The sequence below is a fragment of the Olea europaea genome, unplaced genomic scaffold (genome assembly GCF_002742605.1).
Source record: "Olea europaea var. sylvestris unplaced genomic scaffold, O_europaea_v1 scaffold867, whole genome shotgun sequence".
NCBI lineage: Eukaryota > Viridiplantae > Streptophyta > Magnoliopsida > Lamiales > Oleaceae > Olea > Olea europaea.
Window position 1 is genome coordinate 361,600 of NW_019267123.1, and position 18,646 is coordinate 380,245.

General features: G+C 35.7%; 2 protein-coding genes across 3 annotated transcripts; one reads left to right on the top strand and one right to left on the bottom strand.

The window, feature by feature from the left end:
• Nucleotides 1-1,692: 1,692 nt before the first annotated feature.
• Nucleotides 1,693-8,885, top strand: LOC111391995 (ABC transporter B family member 11-like). Its single transcript, XM_023017287.1, has 13 exons — nt 1,693-1,882; nt 2,683-3,037; nt 3,125-3,179; nt 3,271-3,446; nt 3,547-3,768; nt 3,909-4,147; nt 4,354-4,879; nt 5,394-5,667; nt 5,777-6,663; nt 7,380-7,646; nt 7,749-8,012; nt 8,091-8,384; nt 8,453-8,885. Exons 2-13 carry the CDS (start codon nt 2,726-2,728, stop codon nt 8,810-8,812), a joined length of 3,876 nt encoding a protein of 1,291 aa, XP_022873055.1. The 5' UTR covers nt 1,693-1,882; nt 2,683-2,725; the 3' UTR covers nt 8,813-8,885.
• Nucleotides 8,886-11,545: 2,660 nt separating this feature from the next.
• LOC111392004 (zinc finger CCCH domain-containing protein 53-like) lies at nt 11,546-15,963 on the bottom strand. Of its 2 annotated transcripts, none has more exons than XR_002702194.1 (9): nt 14,354-15,963; nt 13,710-13,892; nt 13,454-13,633; nt 13,277-13,368; nt 12,932-13,195; nt 12,663-12,801; nt 12,262-12,462; nt 12,095-12,154; nt 11,546-11,961 (listed from the first exon to the last, which is right to left on the bottom strand). XR_002702194.1 is itself a non-coding variant. In XM_023017294.1 (9 exons), exons 1-8 carry the CDS (start codon nt 15,292-15,294, stop codon nt 12,141-12,143), a joined length of 2,034 nt encoding a protein of 677 aa, XP_022873062.1. In that variant the 5' UTR covers nt 15,295-15,963; the 3' UTR covers nt 11,546-11,961; nt 12,095-12,140. The 2 variants fall into 2 exon arrangements, 1 of the variants encoding a protein (XP_022873062.1); XM_023017294.1 differs by having other exon boundaries at nt 12,095-12,174.
• Between the last annotated feature and the right edge of the window lie 2,683 nt (nt 15,964-18,646).

Genomic DNA, 18,646 nt, shown 5'->3' on the forward strand with positions numbered 1-18,646 from the left:
TATTTTAATATTGATGTGTAGACAACCTTAATTTAACTAAAATTTGAATAATAATACTTCACTTTCAAACGATTTAAAATATATTAATACGTTAGTCTAATTAAAATTTCATTGCAAAGGTCTCAATCAAATTTTCAAGCATTCAACGGATGATGCAAAGATACAATGGATTGATTAACCGTGACGACATTTGAACAAGTGAATTTTCTTCAGTTGAACAGTTTTTATTTCAAATCAAACATAATAGAAAAATAAAATCATCCGCAATGAAAATTTTCCCATTGGACAATAGTCTCTAGGTAGGTATATAGATGGGGAAATAAGTTGAGAATCAGGTTCTTCTAGGGAAGAAGAAGCAAAGTGCAAGCTCTCATGGAGATTTGAATATGAAATGCCAACCAGAGGAGACGTGATTTCACACAGGACCACAAGGAAGAATCAAACTTTTTTATATTTATTTTATATAATTATTGTACCAAATCTATAATTAAATATATGAATTGTCTTTATTCTTTATTCGCATTTGCTTCGAATCTTATATACGTCTCATGTATTGGCTGAAGTATCAGATCCCTTTAGCCCAACGTGATTGCCTTGAGCAGTGTCCAGTATTTTGACCCAAAAAAAGGTCAAATTAATTGTTTCAATGGTCACTGAACTTAGATTCATATTTTCAATTGCTCACCGAAGTTTAAAATGTCGACTTTTGACCACTGAACTTTGAAAAATATCGTACGTTACTTATTAGCATAACTGCTAAACGTTGAAAAATATCGAATTTACAGTAAGTAATTTACAACATTTTTAAAGTTCAGTGATCAAAACTCGATATTTTAAATTTCAGCGAACAATCAAATACATGAACCTAAATTCAATGACCAAAATTTGACATTTTAAACTTTAGTGGCCAATCAAAGACATTGATCTAAGTTCAGTGACCATTGGAACAATTAACTCAAAAAGGTGCGCCAAAAGAAGAATTAGTAGTAGCTTAGTAGGGGTATCAAATTTTAATATAAAACATGATCAAGATTGCGAGGAAATGTTATTTCAATTGTGAGGTTCTTAGAGTGCCTCTTGATCTCTATTTTTTTGTATATTCGATAGGAATATTAGAGTGACCTAATGCATGTATGGACAACTTAATATACACCGGTGTCTGGTAAACCTTTCTGCCATGCATGGTCAAGGGGATAAGTGAATAGTATGATAGGCTCCCAGAAAAAAAGCAGAGGGTCATTAGTAAACTGAAATTAATGATCATCAGAATAAATTTCAGTTCTTTTTCCTGTCCACATTTACCGGCTGACTTGTTCTTACTGTCGTCAGTGCTTGTGTCAATTTTTATTAATTAGGTATATATTCGTACTCAATTATATAGGCAATGTTGTATTGTTTTGCTTTAGTTAGTCCAAAGTAGTTCATGCTGGAGCTAAAAAGACAGCTTCCAGAGAATGGTTGTAACAGTTCCCTGAAGAGAGATTTATTATTTATTAAGAGATATGATGTCCATGGTTTATTTATTTAGTACAGTCGATGCTGATTGGGTATCATAAAATCGCAGTCAAGAACAAAAAAAATAAATGCATAACGTATAAAAGTCATGAAGGACAGTCAGCTTGATGTTGTGCGATTGTTTTTAAAGAAAATTTGTTTACTAAACACCACTTGTCTATTGTATATATACTTCACTCATATGCAACGAGGAAGACAACCTTTCACAACCGAAGGTTAACAATATTCTGATAATATATGATGCAAAGTTCCAACTAACATTCTATTATACACAGAAAAATCCTTGGTTTAGCGTTTTCATTTTCTCCACAACCAAATACACTGATAAAACCCTGGTTTTTAGCTTCCTTTACTTCTAAAACCAAAGGTGATTGTTCATTACCTTCATTTTTGGTAGATAAGTATACTTGGAGTTTCCTGTGAAGTCTGAGCAAGTTCTTTACGTGCTCTTTTAAATATGTCAATTTCTGTCACATGTAATCCTTCTGAAATACTACTCAAGGAACATGTTGGAACAAGAGTGATGTTTAATGCACTCCTGGAAGAAGAGAAACTATACGCATGCCATTACCAAATTAAAGACCTGCTGCATATCTGCTTCCCTCCTGAACAACATTCCTTACTGTTGACCTTGAAAATTTCAGTTTCCTCATGCATGATATAAAATCATATGATCTGGTTTTAGATTTGAGAACCGAGAACTTTTCATTGAAAATGTCATTGTTCATCTGTTATATTCCTTCTCACCATACAAAACCTATGATTTTTAAAGTAAATCTTGCCATTCAATATTCTTGCATACATTGAAAACTGTGAACCTAAATTTCTGAAAACAAAACAAGAAGATCAAAGTGTCTTTCCTTTTAACATCCCTTCTGATTCTAATGTCTTTGATATTTTCCTCTTAAGACTACTTTGCAGAAAATAGAAAATATTTAATTTCCTTTATTTTGTCATAAATATTTTATTTATTTCCAGTAGTGCAACTGATGAAACAGTTTGGATTATAATTTAACATTGATTTCTACAGAGTTCCTATATTATCTGCTTCTTTCCTGCTTTTGCAAGCACTCTTGCATAATCCAAAATTTTGAAATGTTTTTCTTTGGTGATTTGGTTGCTGATGCACTTTTTTGACTCTTTCTCTTGCTTCCCTTGCTTTTTAAGGTTAAAGCAGTTAATAATTGGGAAGTAGTACTTCAACTGTGTGATGACTAGGCTTTGCCATATTGCTGAAGATATAAACGATGAGAAAAATGAGGCATCTGAAACCCCAGATGAGTCTAGCAGGCAACAAACTTCAGATGACAGCAAAAAGAAGATTGAAGTAATCGGAAAAGTTCCATACTACAAGCTGTTCTCATTTGCAGACCCCATCGACCATGTATTAATGGTCATTGGTACGATAATGGGTGTCGGTAGTGGAGTTTGCTTGCCTCTCATGACTCTGATATTTGGACAGTTGGCTGACTCTTTTGGACAGAACATGGGAGCTAAAGATGTTGCTGAGGAAGTTTCCAAGGTATCATGTAGTATGCCATGAAAGAGTGTGAATTAATGATTTGACTTTGCGATATGGGATCCATGCTAATGTATAATACCATCTTAGGTATCCCTAGATTTTGTGTATCTTGCTTTGGGGTCTGGCATTGCAGCATTTGCCCGTAAGTGTTTAGACTTTAAGTAATTTGATTATAATATAGATAATCATTTTGATTAAGAAAACTTGAAAATCCCAAGTTGGCTTCTTGGCAGAGGTGGCCTGCTGGACTGTCACTGGGGAAAGGCAGGCCTCTCGAGTTAGGAATTTATACCTGAGAGCTGTATTGGGGCAAGATATTGGATATTTTGACAATGAAACTAGCACTGGAGAAATTATTGAGAGGCTATCTAATGATACAGTTATCATTCAAGATGCCATGGGTGAGAAGGTATAGTTATGACTAAAGGATTTGAAAATAAATTTATGAACCTTATTGAATTTGTATTTTTTGTGCTATTCAAGTTTTTCTTATTGATGTAAAACGACAGGTAGGAAAATTTTTACAGCTCTCTTCTTTATTCTTTGGAGGGTTTGTGATAGCTTTTATCAAGGGATGGCTTCTCACTCTGGTCTTGCTGTCTTCAATTCCTCTTCTTGTCATCTCTGCTGCTTTCATGACCATCGTTATGGCAAAGCTAAGATCCCGCGGACAAGCTGCTTATTCAGTAGCAGCTGGTGTGGTTGAACAGACAATTGGCTCAATCAGAACTGTAAGGATGAATAGATAAACATTTAGTGTGTGCTTGGTACATAAGACTGGACAGGGTTGACAATACAATTGACAAAATGTTAAATTGTTCTTCACTATATTTGCATCGTATACTTAACAACGACTTGGTTTCACTTTCAGGTTTCATCGTTCACAGGGGAGAGTCAGGCTATTGCTAAATATGATAAATCTCTAAATAAAGCTTATCAAGCTGGTGTATTGGAGGGATTTGCTGCTGGATTAGGTTCTGGTATATTTATGCTAGTCCTGTTCTGTAGTTATGCTTTAGCAATTTGGTTTGGCGCAAAAATGATTGTAGAGAAGGGGTACACTGGAGGAGATGTCTTGAATATAATAATGTCTATATTGACGGGATCCTTGTGAGTTTTTCTTCTACACTTTATTTGTTTGTAGATTTTTTTGGACAAAGCTTTAGTTGTTTACTTAATAACATTGATTTGTACAGATCATTAATGAGTAAGAGAACTACACATCCATGTTAGACTTTTAAATATGTTTTCATGTATTAAGTCAATTCTAAATAAATACTGACAATAAAGTTTCATTGCATGTGTTCTTCTTCTAGTTCTTTAGGGCAGGTATCTCCATGCTTGAGTGCATTTGCTGCTGGTCAAGTTGCTGCTTTTAAAATGTTTGAGACAATACATAGAAAACCTGATATAGATCCTTATAGCACAAATGGAAGGGAATTGGATGATATTACTGGTGACATAGAATTAAGGAATGTCCATTTTAGTTATCCGTCTAGACCAGATGAGCAAATATTTGATGGATTTTCACTCGTTATACCTAGTGGAACAACATTAGCTTTGGTCGGACACAGTGGAAGTGGAAAATCTACCGTAATAAGCCTTATTGAGAGGTTTTATGACCCACAATCAGGTGCAGTTTTGATTGATGGTATCAATATCAAAGAATTTCAGCTTAGGTGGATCAGAGGAAAGATTGGTCTTGTCAACCAGGAACCTATTTTGTTTACTTCAAGCATCAAAGACAATATTGCCTATGGAAAGGATGGTGCATCCATAGAAGAAATCAAAGCCGCGGCTGAATATGCCAATGCAGCTAAATTCATAGATAAGCTACCTCAGGTCTGACCCTACATTTATTTGATTGTTTCAATTACTAATTTAGTGCGTGCGCTATAACTTCAATTAAGGATTCTCGAAGGGGAACCTATTTTGTTTACTTCAAGCATCAAAGACAATATTGCCTATGGAAAGGATGGTGCATCCATAGAAGAAATCAAAGCCGCAGCTGAATATGCCAATGCAGCTAAATTCATAGATAAGCTACCTCAGGTCTGACTCTACATTTATTTGATTGTTTCAATTACTAATTTAGTGCGTGCGCTATAACTTCAATTAAGGATTCTCGAAGGAAAAAAAAAAAAATCCCCTTTCAAGACTCAGCACAGGCCAAATCCTTTAGGTTTTTAATGTAGAAAAGACTACATTCCAGCAGAAGATGAAACATGGGTTATTGTGCAGAACTGCATATATTTCAAAATTAAAACCTTTTTCATGTCCTTCACTAATTGGTATCGTCATCAACCTTCCAAAGGAAGCTACCTTTTATACATATTTGCAAATTTCTTGTCTCCAGGGACTAGATACAATGGTAGGCATAAATGGAACTCAGCTTTCTGGTGGACAAAAGCAGAGAATAGCTATAGCTAGAGCAATACTAAAAGACCCGAGTATCTTACTTTTAGATGAAGCTACAAGTGCTCTTGATGCAGAATCTGAGAAGACTGTGCAGGAGGCACTGGACAGGGTCATGATCAACCGAACTACACTTATTGTTGCACATCGCTTGAGTACAGTGAAGAATGCAGACACCATTGCTGTTATTCATCAAGGAAAGATCATAGAAAAAGGTTCAATTTTTTTACATTCGATTGGTTTGCTGTAACAATAATATGTCACTGTGGATTTTTTTCCTTCTACAAAGAAGTAGATGCACTTAAATTTTTTTAACTCGATCAGGTTCACATTCTGAACTAGTACAAGATCCTGAAGGAGCATACAGCCAGCTTATACAGTTGCAAGATCTGAACAAAGAGTCGGTACGAAATCCTGGAGATGACAAAGATGGAGCTGAGATTAATGTGGATTCTGGAAGGCAGTTGAGTCAGCGTATTTCCTCACGGTCCATAAGTCGGGGATCATCGAGAATTGGAGACAGTAGCCGTCACTCATTCTCCTTTTCAATGAGTGTGCCCGCCACTGTCAGTGTACTGGAGGCAGCAGACGGAGAACCACATACTCCTGCTTCGTCAAAATCAAAGGTGGAGCATAAAGTCTTATTTTGCCGCTTGGCCTACCTGAATAAACCAGAGATTCCAGAATTGCTATTTGGTTCTTTAGCTGCAGTGGTCAATGGTGCAATATTACCACTTTTTGGGCTCCTGTTTTCCAGCGTAATCGAAACTTTCTATCAGCCACCACATAAGCTTCGCAAGGATTCCAAGTTTTGGGCATTGATGTTTATTGTTCTTGGTTTAGCATCTCTTTTGGCAACCCCATTAAGGACATACTTCTTTTCTGTGGCAGGGTGTAAGTTAATTAAACGAATCAGATTGATGTGCTTTGAAAAGGTGGTTCACATGGAAATAAGTTGGTTTGACAGAACTGAGAACTCAACTGGTGCAATTTGTTCTCGACTTTCTTCCGATGCAACTTCAGTGAGAAATCTAGTTGGAGAATCACTTGCATTGCTTGTTCAAAATATTGCAACAGCTATTGCTGGTTTGATCATTGGTTTCGGGGCAAGCTGGCAATTATCCCTTATAATTATGATCATGGTACCTCTTATTGGACTAAATGGATATCTTCAGATGAAGTTTATAGATGGATTTAGTGGCGACACAAAGGTTAGCTCACTAAACTAAAGCCTTAACCACTCCCCCTCCACTATCTCCCATCTTAATGAATCATATGGATTCAAACTTTTGTGCGACGGAGATAAATTTTCTGCTGAATTCTGATGGTTATACAAGTTTATCATTCTAAGATGGTTATAGGTCGTCTTTCACAGAAAATGTAGGTTGCTTTAGCATGGAAAGAATAATTTATTAAGTAGTAACTTTCACTTGCTTGCGTTATATGGATTGATGATACATGTAAATCACAGATCGTGTATACATTTGTTCTACTCAGGAAACCAGTAAGATCTAAAATATCTATACCCTGTAGAAAAAGACATACCTAGAGCACTAGTTTCCCAGCACTGCAAGATCTAGAGGGAGTTGGATGTATGCAGTCCTACTATTACGAAAGGGGAGGCTGTTTCCCAGGGCTCCAACCCTCGACAACAGACCAACCTTACTTTTGGACTAAGGCCCGCCTTCTATACAGACCTCTGTTAAATAAATAAAAATCGTTAAATTTTCATCAATGTCAGTTTCAATCATTTTTCACTCTATACACGGACTGGAGTAAGAGGACCATAAAAATGGGAAGCATTTGGTACTTGAGATGGTGATTGTTCAACTTCGAATGAACCATTGTGGCAAAAAGTTGAAGTCTTCGAATCAATCTGTTTCCTAATGCTAATATGCTCAATTAAATAAATCTAAATTTTACACAGAAACTTTATGAAGATGCAACTCAAGTTGCCAGTGATGCAGTTGGAAGTATTAGAACTGTTGCTTCTTTTTGTGCTGAAGAGAAGGTGACGGAACTGTACAAAAAGACGTGCGAAGTTCCAATGAAATCAGGAATTAAACTAGGTTTACTCAGTGGAGCAGGTTATGGAATGTCCTTGTTCTTTCTATATTCAGTATATGCAACTAGTTTCTATGCTGGAGCTCAACTTGTTGAGGCTGGAAAGATAACCTTCGGTGAGGTTTTTCGAGTAAGCTTTCACACTACTACTTGCATATTGTAAATTATTTTCCTGTTTCTTGGTAATGATGACGAGTTATTACAATGGAAAAACATTTGTGCTGCTCCATAGGTTTTCTATGGTCTCAGTATGATGGCTGTTGCAATATCTCAATCGGGTGCCCTTGCACCAGATTCTGGTAAAGCCAAGAGTGGTGCTGCCTCTATATTTGCACTTCTTGACCAGCGATCAAAAATAGACACTACTGACAACTCAGGAACCGTGTTGGAGAATGTCAAGGGAGATATCGAGTTTCAGCATGTCAGTTTTAAGTATCCAAGTAGACCTGATGTCCAAATTTTTAAAGACTTGTGCCTGATGATTCAATCAGGCCAGGTAAATTACAATCATTTGAGCTCTTGGAACACTAAGTTATATTATTTGAACACTTACAATATCAAGTTTATTTGTCAGAATGTGGCACTTGTTGGAGAAAGTGGGAGTGGAAAGTCGACAGTGGTTTCCTTACTGCAAAGATTTTATGATCCAAATTCCGGTGTGATTACACTAGACGGTGTTGAAATTCACAAGCTAAAGCTGCTATGGTTAAGGCAGCAGATGGGTCTTGTAAGCCAGGAACCCGCGTTATTTAATGACACGATCAGGATGAACATTGCATATGGCAAGGAAGGGAATGCCACAGAGGCAGAAATTATAGCTGCCGCAGAGTTAGCAAATGCTCACAACTTCATCAGTGGTTTACAGCAGGTAAGTATTCTATGAGCTGAATCTTGTAGTCCTGACAATCTAATGCATATAACTTTGAAAAAACATAGGGGTACGACACGATGGTGGGTGAACGGGGGATCCAGTTATCTGGTGGGCAGAAGCAGCGAGTTGCGATTGCTCGTGCTATAGTGAAGGCGCCAAAGATATTGCTACTTGATGAAGCGACCAGCGCTCTTGATGCTGAATCCGAGAAAGTCGTTCAAGATGCTTTAGACCAAGTTATGGTGGACAGAACAACCATTGTGGTGGCTCATAGGCTATCTACAATTAAGAATGCAGATTTGATTGCAGTTATTAACAATGGAGTTATTGCAGAAAAAGGAAAACACGAAAATTTGATAAAAAATAAAGATGGTATTTATGCCTCTTTGGTGGCATTGCATGCAGGTACTACTGGTTCTTCTTGAATCAATTGCCTCAACTCTTTTTATCGAGTGTAATAATTTTCTGTTGAAAGAATTAAAGCATTTAAAGCTTTTATATTCCCTATTTTGAAGTTTTTTATATTACATATATTTCTCATTTAAAGCTTTGACTAAAATTAATGGGGCCTAAGCCTAACATTCTATAAAGAAAGCCTTGGACGACTCAATAGTTGGTGGAAAGTAAGTTTGAAATTTAAAATTCAAATTTTGTTTAAATTCTAATGAAATCTAAAAATATAATTAAAAATTAAGTTCGACTTGACATGATCCTAATGTTTTATGCTAAATACGAAAGTTATAGACATTTAGATAAACTCAAATCATCGTTCATTATTTTCTATATATCAAATTCAAATCTTTGAAAAACGTGCATTTAAAGTTGTTTTCATGTCTTCGTATTCAAATCAAATTCAACATCCACATTTGATATATTTTCTTTCGTTTAATAGACTTCCTTTTCCAGGAACATATATAAAACATAATTATTATCTAAATCATGATCATATTTAATGGTCATATTCAATAAGTTTTGTCATAAGCTATTCCATTATTTGCATCATTTTCACTAGGATAATTCTAGAGGCACTTAACATCAATCACATTTTTTATTATAATCAATTGATAAATAATATCAAAAATAAAAACCCCTTTAAAGTAATATTTTTTCTCGATCCCAATATTATTATTTTTTATAGAGATCTTAATGTAATATAAAAATCACTAAAAAAGGAGACTTAAAACATATTTAATCGCGCAATTAATGTTTGTTGCTCCATTATTCACTTCACATAATGTGCTGTTAATATAAATATTCATGTAGTTGATTATTTATTTATTTATTTATTTTTCTTAAGATTAAACTTTTGGATGAATCTTTTGCGCTTGACCTATAAAATTATTATCAATAATAGACAACCTATATAATATGCAAATACCTTATTTCTTGCAAACCATAACTCGATAATGATTAGGATTTGGGCGTGTTTAAAGAAAATTAATTTTCATAACAAATGAGCCCAATTCCTTGTTATGCTGACTACTAATCCAAAATTAACATGTTATGTTCTTAATTAAATATAAAATTGTCAAGTTGCCCTCTTGATCACATAAAAATATTTAAAAATTATTACACTCCCAAGTCCTGACCTTTTCTTAAATGAAAGGTTAAAGAAAACATGATTTTCAGGATTGAAAATGAAAAAAATTGAGGATTTTATTTATTAGAAATGCTGCCCTAGTATAGAAAAACAGGTAAATTTCCTTGCCAAAAAATTAAAAAAAAAAAATTACTTTAAAAAATAATACTTCTAAAATATTTGACGATGATTATGTTCAATTTTGTTTATCTCGATGTATTCATTTTCTCTCAATGTTACATGACAAAAGGCATCAAGGAATGACCATTTAAGTTCATCGGGACATAGTCTAGTGGTGCAAAGGATAGGAGCGAGGTTATCTCACATCTTACTGACTGCTGCAATGTGAGGGTTCGATTCCTAAAACATGAAATTGAACTCTTGCAAGCACAATGTACAGACAGCTCTTGTTCCTTGACCTACTGGGGTATATCCCGCGATTTACCTCCCTCACAAAGCTCTAGAGGCAGGGCGGCGAGGGCCCTCAAGGCTGGGGTTCAACCTTTTTATTTTTTTATTTATTTTTATTTTTTTAGGAATGACCATTTTAAAGGTTGAGTAGTTCACGTGCAGCGGCACTAAAGATACATCCAGAAGATAATAAATGCAAGGCCATGGCCAAACATGTTTAAACTTTTTTAGAAATTACTTTTTTCTTGAACATTCATTAGTTCAAAACTTACCTTTTGTGTAGATTTTTTTACTTATTATCCAAACAAGGTGCTACTTTTACTTTTTATAAGCTTCAGACAGAGTAATCACGTAACGAAGCCCCCAAGAAGGTTAAGAATTAATTTCTAGTAATTCAAAGGATGCAAAAATAAGCAACTCCACCCAGATTGTCCTCATTTATGAAGCAATTATTTATGACTTATTGGAACACTACAAACACATGCAAAATTACCATAAAAATCCATAGATATGAGTAAAAGACAAATTTAACACTGGGTTTGAGAGCAAGAAGCAAAAAATAAAAAAAAAAGCCCGTGAGCCAAGTAAAATAAGTAATTATCAAAAAGCATACAAGAACACAAGGAGCACAAGAACCCATAAAACAAAAGGCCAAACACATATATATAAATTAAATCTTGAACAAGGCAAAAGGCTAGAAAGAAAGTGAAAGGAGTGTTTTTTGGTACCCTGATACCATTCAACCAGTGTCAGTCCCCATGTGAGTATGTGGCCCTTACCCCACACGCTACCCCTCCCCACCTCATAGACAAAAGAGTCCCCTAAAGTAGACTTTAATGGCATAAAAGAATACCCTTTTATTTCACCCTTCACTTTACTAATTTTTTGGATTTTCTTTTCCTTTCTCCTTTTGCTTTCTTTCTGAGTCATCACTTTTCACTGTTTTCCTTCATGTGATGATTTAATGGATCATAAAAGGCTGTACAGCATCAGATGACAATTAAAACTGACAGAAATTTCCAGCTTTACAATCCACTTCAAATCTTATTTTCATCAATTATTTTTACCCTTTTGACTCTCTGAATCTTCATAGTTGTTACGCTCAACAGGGTCGCTGTTAATGTACAACAATCTCCCTTGGAAGCATAAAGTAATCAACTCGACAGTATTGAGAAAGAAATAAGCTGAAGTGTTCTTCATCGTGCTATCCAGTCGAGCACTATTTAATTTGACATGATCTTTTAATGAAACTAGGCAAAGAGAAAATAAAGTTACCATTATATGGTAAGAGAGTTACTGCTACTGCCTTTGTAAATAAGCTAAATTGTTCAGTGTGGTCCAGCACACAACTACACAGAGGGTACAAAATGAACAAAGAGAGACCCCACTCTCATAAATTAGTTCATATGTCCTTTACCTATGCATTATGTATTGTTTTGAATAATATGATAGTATGGTATTGATGATGACAACAGTCTTGAGGTCTTTCCTTACTGATCTTTTTTTTCTTCTGTTGTGAGTATGGTTTGGCTATACAGAGCTAGAGGACATTTTACTTCTTTGTATATGCTACTCATACTTTTCCTGCATAAACAAATGCAAAAAGAAGAATCTTATGAACAAGAAAAATCAGCATACAGAACACAAATATGATAAAATGATAGTGGTATAATCGTTTAGCCGACCCGATCCCGAAGTTCAAGGAAGTTGTTCTCACCAAGCTAAGTTAATCCCTCCTTGCCAGCCATGCTCAGCTCTAACACCTACATTTCAATGGCTTCTCGCCCAGATGAAAACCTGGCGGTCAATAACAGTACTAGATTTTAAGCTCTTCAACAGGTGAAACTGGGGAACAAAAGGTAAAAGTAAAAATAAGGGTGCTACCTTGGCATTTGGAAGTAATACGATTTAAGAGCAGCCATGTTAAGAGCAGAAGAGTTGGGCAGCACGGGGATGTTAGGGGATGATGTACTAACAGTGATACCATCATCGGTATCAGCTGAGGCACGGGCAAAAACCGACTGATGTTCAGCAGCTAGTTTTGTAGGAGAGGCAAAGAGGTTATCGGGAAGGATGTGCTCCAAGCTGCATCCATGACAAAACTCAAGGTCATGCCATTAGTATGGGAGAATAATAAGCAAACACCAAGTTATCTTACACGGTGCATGTCTTACTGCAATAATTACATGAGAACACCTTTACCGACCTATCTTCTTACACATATAGAAGGGATGTTCGAGTGAATAGCCTAAAATTTCATCTAAGAAAACATTGATTTTCACTACCTCTCAGGAAGATCAGTGTCTTCGGCATTGGTTTGATCCTCCTTATTGGCATTTTCACTTTTCTTGCCAAATTCAGTTGCTCCCTCATCGTTGGCAGCAACAGCTGGAAATTTAGCAGCTTCCCGAATACCATTAATTTCTATAACAAAGAAATCAAAAAATGGTCACTTCCTACCAAATAGACTTCTATGATAATGCATATGGCACATCATTGGATAACAATTTTGCCAGCCAAAACTAACAAAATATAAATATTTCAATCAGCTAACCTTCCGAAAATTCTTGATTAGCAGCATCAGATTGAAGAATGAGATTCTGGTTCATTTGTAACTGAGACTGTATTGGGGAGCCAATTGGGGTGCTGGTCGACAGGTTTGGCAGGAAATGATTATGGTGATGCTGATTTTTCAGGTCCATCAGTTGCATGTTCATCATCCTTCTGCCTTGAAGATCAATAGCGTGGTGTAATTCCGCCTCCTGCTCAAATTTTCTCCGGATCATCATCTCTTGTGCGTTGTAAAACATTCTCGACCCTAAGAGGAATTACAAAAGGAGATTCAGTTAACAGACGAATTTACTTGTGGACGAATAAGAAGCCTGAATTGAATGCTTACCAAAGGGGACATCGAATTGCTCTCTGGAATCAAGTCCGGAAGGGCTTAAACAAGCAGAAAACTCTCCTCTCTCCATTTGTTGCTGCTGTTTCCTACAGATTGTTCAATTAACACCAGGATATCATTACCAGGTAAAGCAAAGAAGTACTAGAAAAATCGATAGAATGGAAAATTTACTTTTCAAGGACTTTTCCCTTCTCCTTGTAGGGTTTTACGAGCACTCGGGAGTCGCACACAAAATGGGGGTTCCCTTTAGCCAAAATGAGCTTCACAGTCTCTGGGTATAGAAATGTAACAAATCCAAACATTCTTTTCTGCTGATATGGAATTCTAACATCCTGCACCGGTCCATACATACTATAGACGCATAGTCAGTACACATTTGGCTTGCAACTACAAGAATCGGAATCTCAACCAAACAAGAACTGCTTACCTAAAGTAATTTGAAACATCCTCTTCCTTAAATGTACTATCAGCAGGAAATGTCAAATAAATCTGTCTGGCACTTGAATTTGCACTTCCAACAAATCCCATTGCTGAAAAATCGTTCCTCTCAGGTCGACAACGGCCAAATTTATGGAGCTCGTCACCCATAACCAGCGCAGCCGCAGCAGATCTACAATGCCACTTACCATAAGATATCACAAGAACCAATCAAACTCAAAATCGCAACATCAAAACTCCATCCCAATGACAAAATTCACAACAATATAAAATTGTAATTAGCAAACATTTACATTCTAGGCTTCTAAAGACTACAACTAGTAATTGATTCCTGCAGTGGAGTGACGGGAGTAGACCTTGAGGTAGACACCATAAATAGTTTATAAAAAACAAGAATGCATTAAAATTAACAAAATTTCCATACAATTGAACTTTCCAAAACAGAATAAAAGCCCAATATGGAACCAATCCATGGGCGATAATAAACATTCAAATTGCAAGGCTCTTGCATAATACACCAGAAAGAAACTCAAAACCAGAAATACCCAGAATTACAAAACAACAGTCTCAATCAAAAAGTAAACCTTTTTTTTTTATGATAAATGAAAAAGGGTTAATTACCATAGAATTTACCTCTGATGTTCATTCAAGAAGCTGGGGCATTTCATATAAGCAAGAGGGTGGTGACTCCCATGAGGCGAGAGTGCAAACCTCTGCTGCTGCTGAAGGGCCTTCATTCTCAAGAACTCGTCAAATGGCCCTGAATCCATCTTGCTCGGGGATCCCACTTCAATTCCTTCACTGCCAAACCCACCGTGCGAAAATTTACAGCTATCGCCGTTCTTGCAAAACCCTCTAGCGAAGTACATGCAAGGCCTCCAACCACCACCACCACCACTTCCATCCTCAAAACCAGAAAGAAAAGCAGCATCATTCACTGAACAACTTCTCCTGTGAAATGGGTGTGGATGAGGAGAAGGAATGCCGTTCACATCCTCACCATAAGGGAAAACCAGAGAATCACTCCTCCCACTGGGACTGATAATTGGATCCACCATGGAATCATCAAGAAATGGTAACTCTTGAACTTGATGACGCATTTCCCCACCAGACTCATCAACAAAATCATTCCCACCATAAAAAGGCAAACTTGAGGCCCCTGAACCACTATTTTCATTATCATTAGTACAACCATTTACCACAGCAGCATAAGAAATGGGTCTTGGGCTACTTCTTGAAAAACCTGCAGCAGGTGAAGAAGGGTTACTCGGATGGAACCCATAGTTGGGAATCAAGATTCTTGGCTTATTTTGAGGAAATGGGTTGTTTGGCCTCATGGGATTTGACAACGGAGTTGAAGGGTTAGAAGAAGGGCTATTAGAAGGAAGCCCCAAACAGGCTTTTGCTTGGTTGATGCAAGATACCAAAAGAGCTTCAGGGCCAAAAGCTAATCTCAAAATCTCCTTCTCCCCTTGGTCTTGTATCAGTATATAGCCCATGATTTTTGAAGCGTTTTCTGGATCCAAACTCTGGATCCTAGACATCACTATTTTAGTAGCCTCATATGTATCCATGGAGTTCTGTATTTTTCCTTACCAGTTCCTAGAAAGGGTTTCTTTTTTACCTCCCGAGAAGAGAGAAAAAGAAATGAAGATACACACAGAAGAAGGTGTAGGGTTTTAAGAAGAGCCCTCAAGAAGGACTAAAAGCCTTTTCAGAGAGAGGAACTAGAGAGAGAGCGATTAGAGGGGGGAAGACGAGATTTTTGTATATTTTGGGGAATTATTAGGAAGAGAGTGGCTAAGATTTAACCATTTTATAAAAGGTAATGATGGGCTGGTGCTTATATTTGAGTAAATCATTATATACCATATTAAGGGAAGTGTGTGAGTGAGTATGGACTATAGAGAGAGAGGGACAGTAGAATACAGTAGAGAGATAGTGTGTGTATTTATAAGGGGAAAATGAGATTTTAGTATATTTTTTCAATTTCCCATTAATATTTTTGAGCATCTTTTTGCTCTCTCTCTCGTCATAACTGATGGGATAGGACTTGCAGAGGCGGTGGTCAAAGGGGCGGAGGTGGTGGTTGGTGGAGGAGAAGGTGGTGGAGCAAAAACAAAAAAAACAAATTTTTGCTTTGGTGGTGGTGATGCAGTACTGTTCAAAGATGGCTCTTTAAACTTGAAACCACAACTTTTGGTATCAGTGCAAACCTGCAGCCTTGGGGAGAGAGTAGAAACTTTCTTCTCGCTCTATATCTATATCCTCTCTCTCTATATCTATATGTGATGGGATTGTCTTTACACACATGGACAAAACATGCAAACCTGCTACAAGGGGGAAATTATTCAAGCGTCCCCTGTTTGACCATTGCACTTAATTTCACCCAAAATTTGTGCCATTTTAGTGAAGTTGGACTGAACTCAATTGAAGAATAAAAAACTTGAATTTTTTTAGTGTATGTTTGATACGTTGGATTAGATTCAATAGTATTAAAAATAAAAGTTAGGATTTTTTCGCTTGCTTTGATACTTGACGGTAACACTTGAATTAAATTTGCATTGTTTTTAGAGTTTCTTTCAAATCTATAAGATGAGTTGTTTTGGTTAGTCGTGTTCGGTGGATTCAGACGAAACAACAATTTAATGTGTTGATATATTTTTGTTTGGGTTATTTCATGTTATAGCATCAGTCAACGTAGCTTTAGACTTTAGGGTGTCATTTTGAACTTTTGAATAGGTCAAGCCGATTTTGTAACAAGTTCATTTCTTTTAAACTTTAGGTTGTCATCTTTAGGTTGTCATCTTGAACTTCAATGCAAGGTCACGCGTGGTTTCATAATGGGACAATGGCAGTCTAATGCATTAACAAATTTTTGAGTTATTGCATGTTATAACATTGGTCATGCCTTGAGATGTTAGGTCGTCATCGTGAACTTCAGGGTAAGATGAAGTTGGTTGTAACAAATTGATTACATTAAGAGCTTGTTTGGACTCGATTTTTTCACCAAAAAACTTGATTTTTTAACCGTTATTTCATTATTCCAGCCGTCATATTTGACTTTTTCTCTCACTAGTGGACTCCACTTTTCTTCTAATGGTCAAAAAATCAATTCTCAAAATCACTCCCAAATAGACTCTAAGACTTTAGGTAGTCACCCTAAACTTCTAGGCAAGATTAAGATGGTTTCGAACAATTGCAACCTACTGCATTAACACATTAATGTCCGAGTTATTGCATGCACAATTATTGATTGTACATTAAGACGTTAGGCTATCATCTCGAACTTCTAGGCAGTATCAAGCTTGTTTCACATATTATAATATTTATCAATCATACCCTGAAGTTAAGTTATCGCTCGAATTTCTAACGAAGATAAAAATGATTTCGTAACAATTTAATTCATTCAAGACTTTATGTTGTCGCTTCGAATTTCTAGGCAAGATAAAGTTGGTTTTGGAACAAGCTCATTTATATGAGGTTACAAATGCGTTGTTTTATAATCTTTGTGACTTTAAATCATGATTAAATGGTAGATATCTAGCTCTTTATATTCATTTAGTAAGTGAATTAATTTAGTGGTCGAGCTCCAACTCATTTAAGCTATTTTCCAGACGGTTTATTCATTTCAAGACTCGAATGCCTAATCTCCCTTGGTTATATTAAATTATTCATTATATTATAAAACATAAAAACATAATTTTTTTTTTAATAAAAAAATTGATAGATATAAATACTTAAGGTTTTTCAATATTGCATAATAGTTACAAACAAAAGAATCAAAATCTGTTAGGTTTAATTTCAAAAAATATACCAATGCACCTTTAATGCATATTTTTTAAACCCATAAGTTAACGTGTAACCAATTATAAATAAAATGTATATCAACAACCAAACATTAAAGTTTTATTGATCAACCTCACTTCTACTTCAAGGAGTAAATTATATTTGAAATCTACAAAATGAATTGTTTGGTTAATATGTAAGGGGAGTTCGAACAATAGCAATTTAATGTGCTAAATGTAAATATTTTGGTTATTGCATATTACAACACCTATCTTTAAGTATATATAGCAAATACGCTCTAACTTAAAAGAAATAAAGCCCACGAAGCGTGTGATCATTATAGTTAATATAATACTATGTAACATGGGTTCGTTTTGCATTAGAAGTCCATTTAGTGATAAATAGTATTACTTTTATCGTTATTTGTTTATGAAGAGTAGAGTCCACGTAGAGCACATTTCTGTGGACCCCAATGCTTATGAGATATCACCTTGGTGACCAAATGTTCTGCATATTTTTTAGCCTTTATGTTATCACCTTGAACTTCAAAGTAAGGTCAAATTGGTTTTGTAACGGACTCATTTACGTCAAGTTGTAAGTTATGTTATTTAGTATCCTTTGTGACTTTGAATTCTAATTAAATGGTAAGAGTTAAAGCTTGTCCTGTTCATTTATTATGTGATTTAATTTGATGGTGGAGCTCCAACTTATCTCGACTATTTTCCAAATGGTAATATATTGTATGGTATACTTGAATGATTTTTCTATTTAATCACTTAGAGACATGGACGTCTATTCTCTTTTAATTTTAATAAGAATTATAGATTTTTAAAATAATGCAAAAATGGGTCAAGTCGACTTGATATTCCAATTTTTACGAATTTTAAAAAAATTAAAATTTTAACTATTATACCATACAACGTCTAATATTGCCTGCAAAATGTAAAAATGGGTGGGGCCCGCTTGTATTCCAACCCTGAGAGTACATTAACTCCTCTTTTTGTTGTTTTGCTGGTTTTAATTTAACTTATCAGTTTAAAAAAAAAAAAATTATTATTTACCAAACATTAGAGTTCAATGAAGTCAAGACGAGGACAGCAATTTCTCCTAAATTACACACGTGCCTATATTATTTTC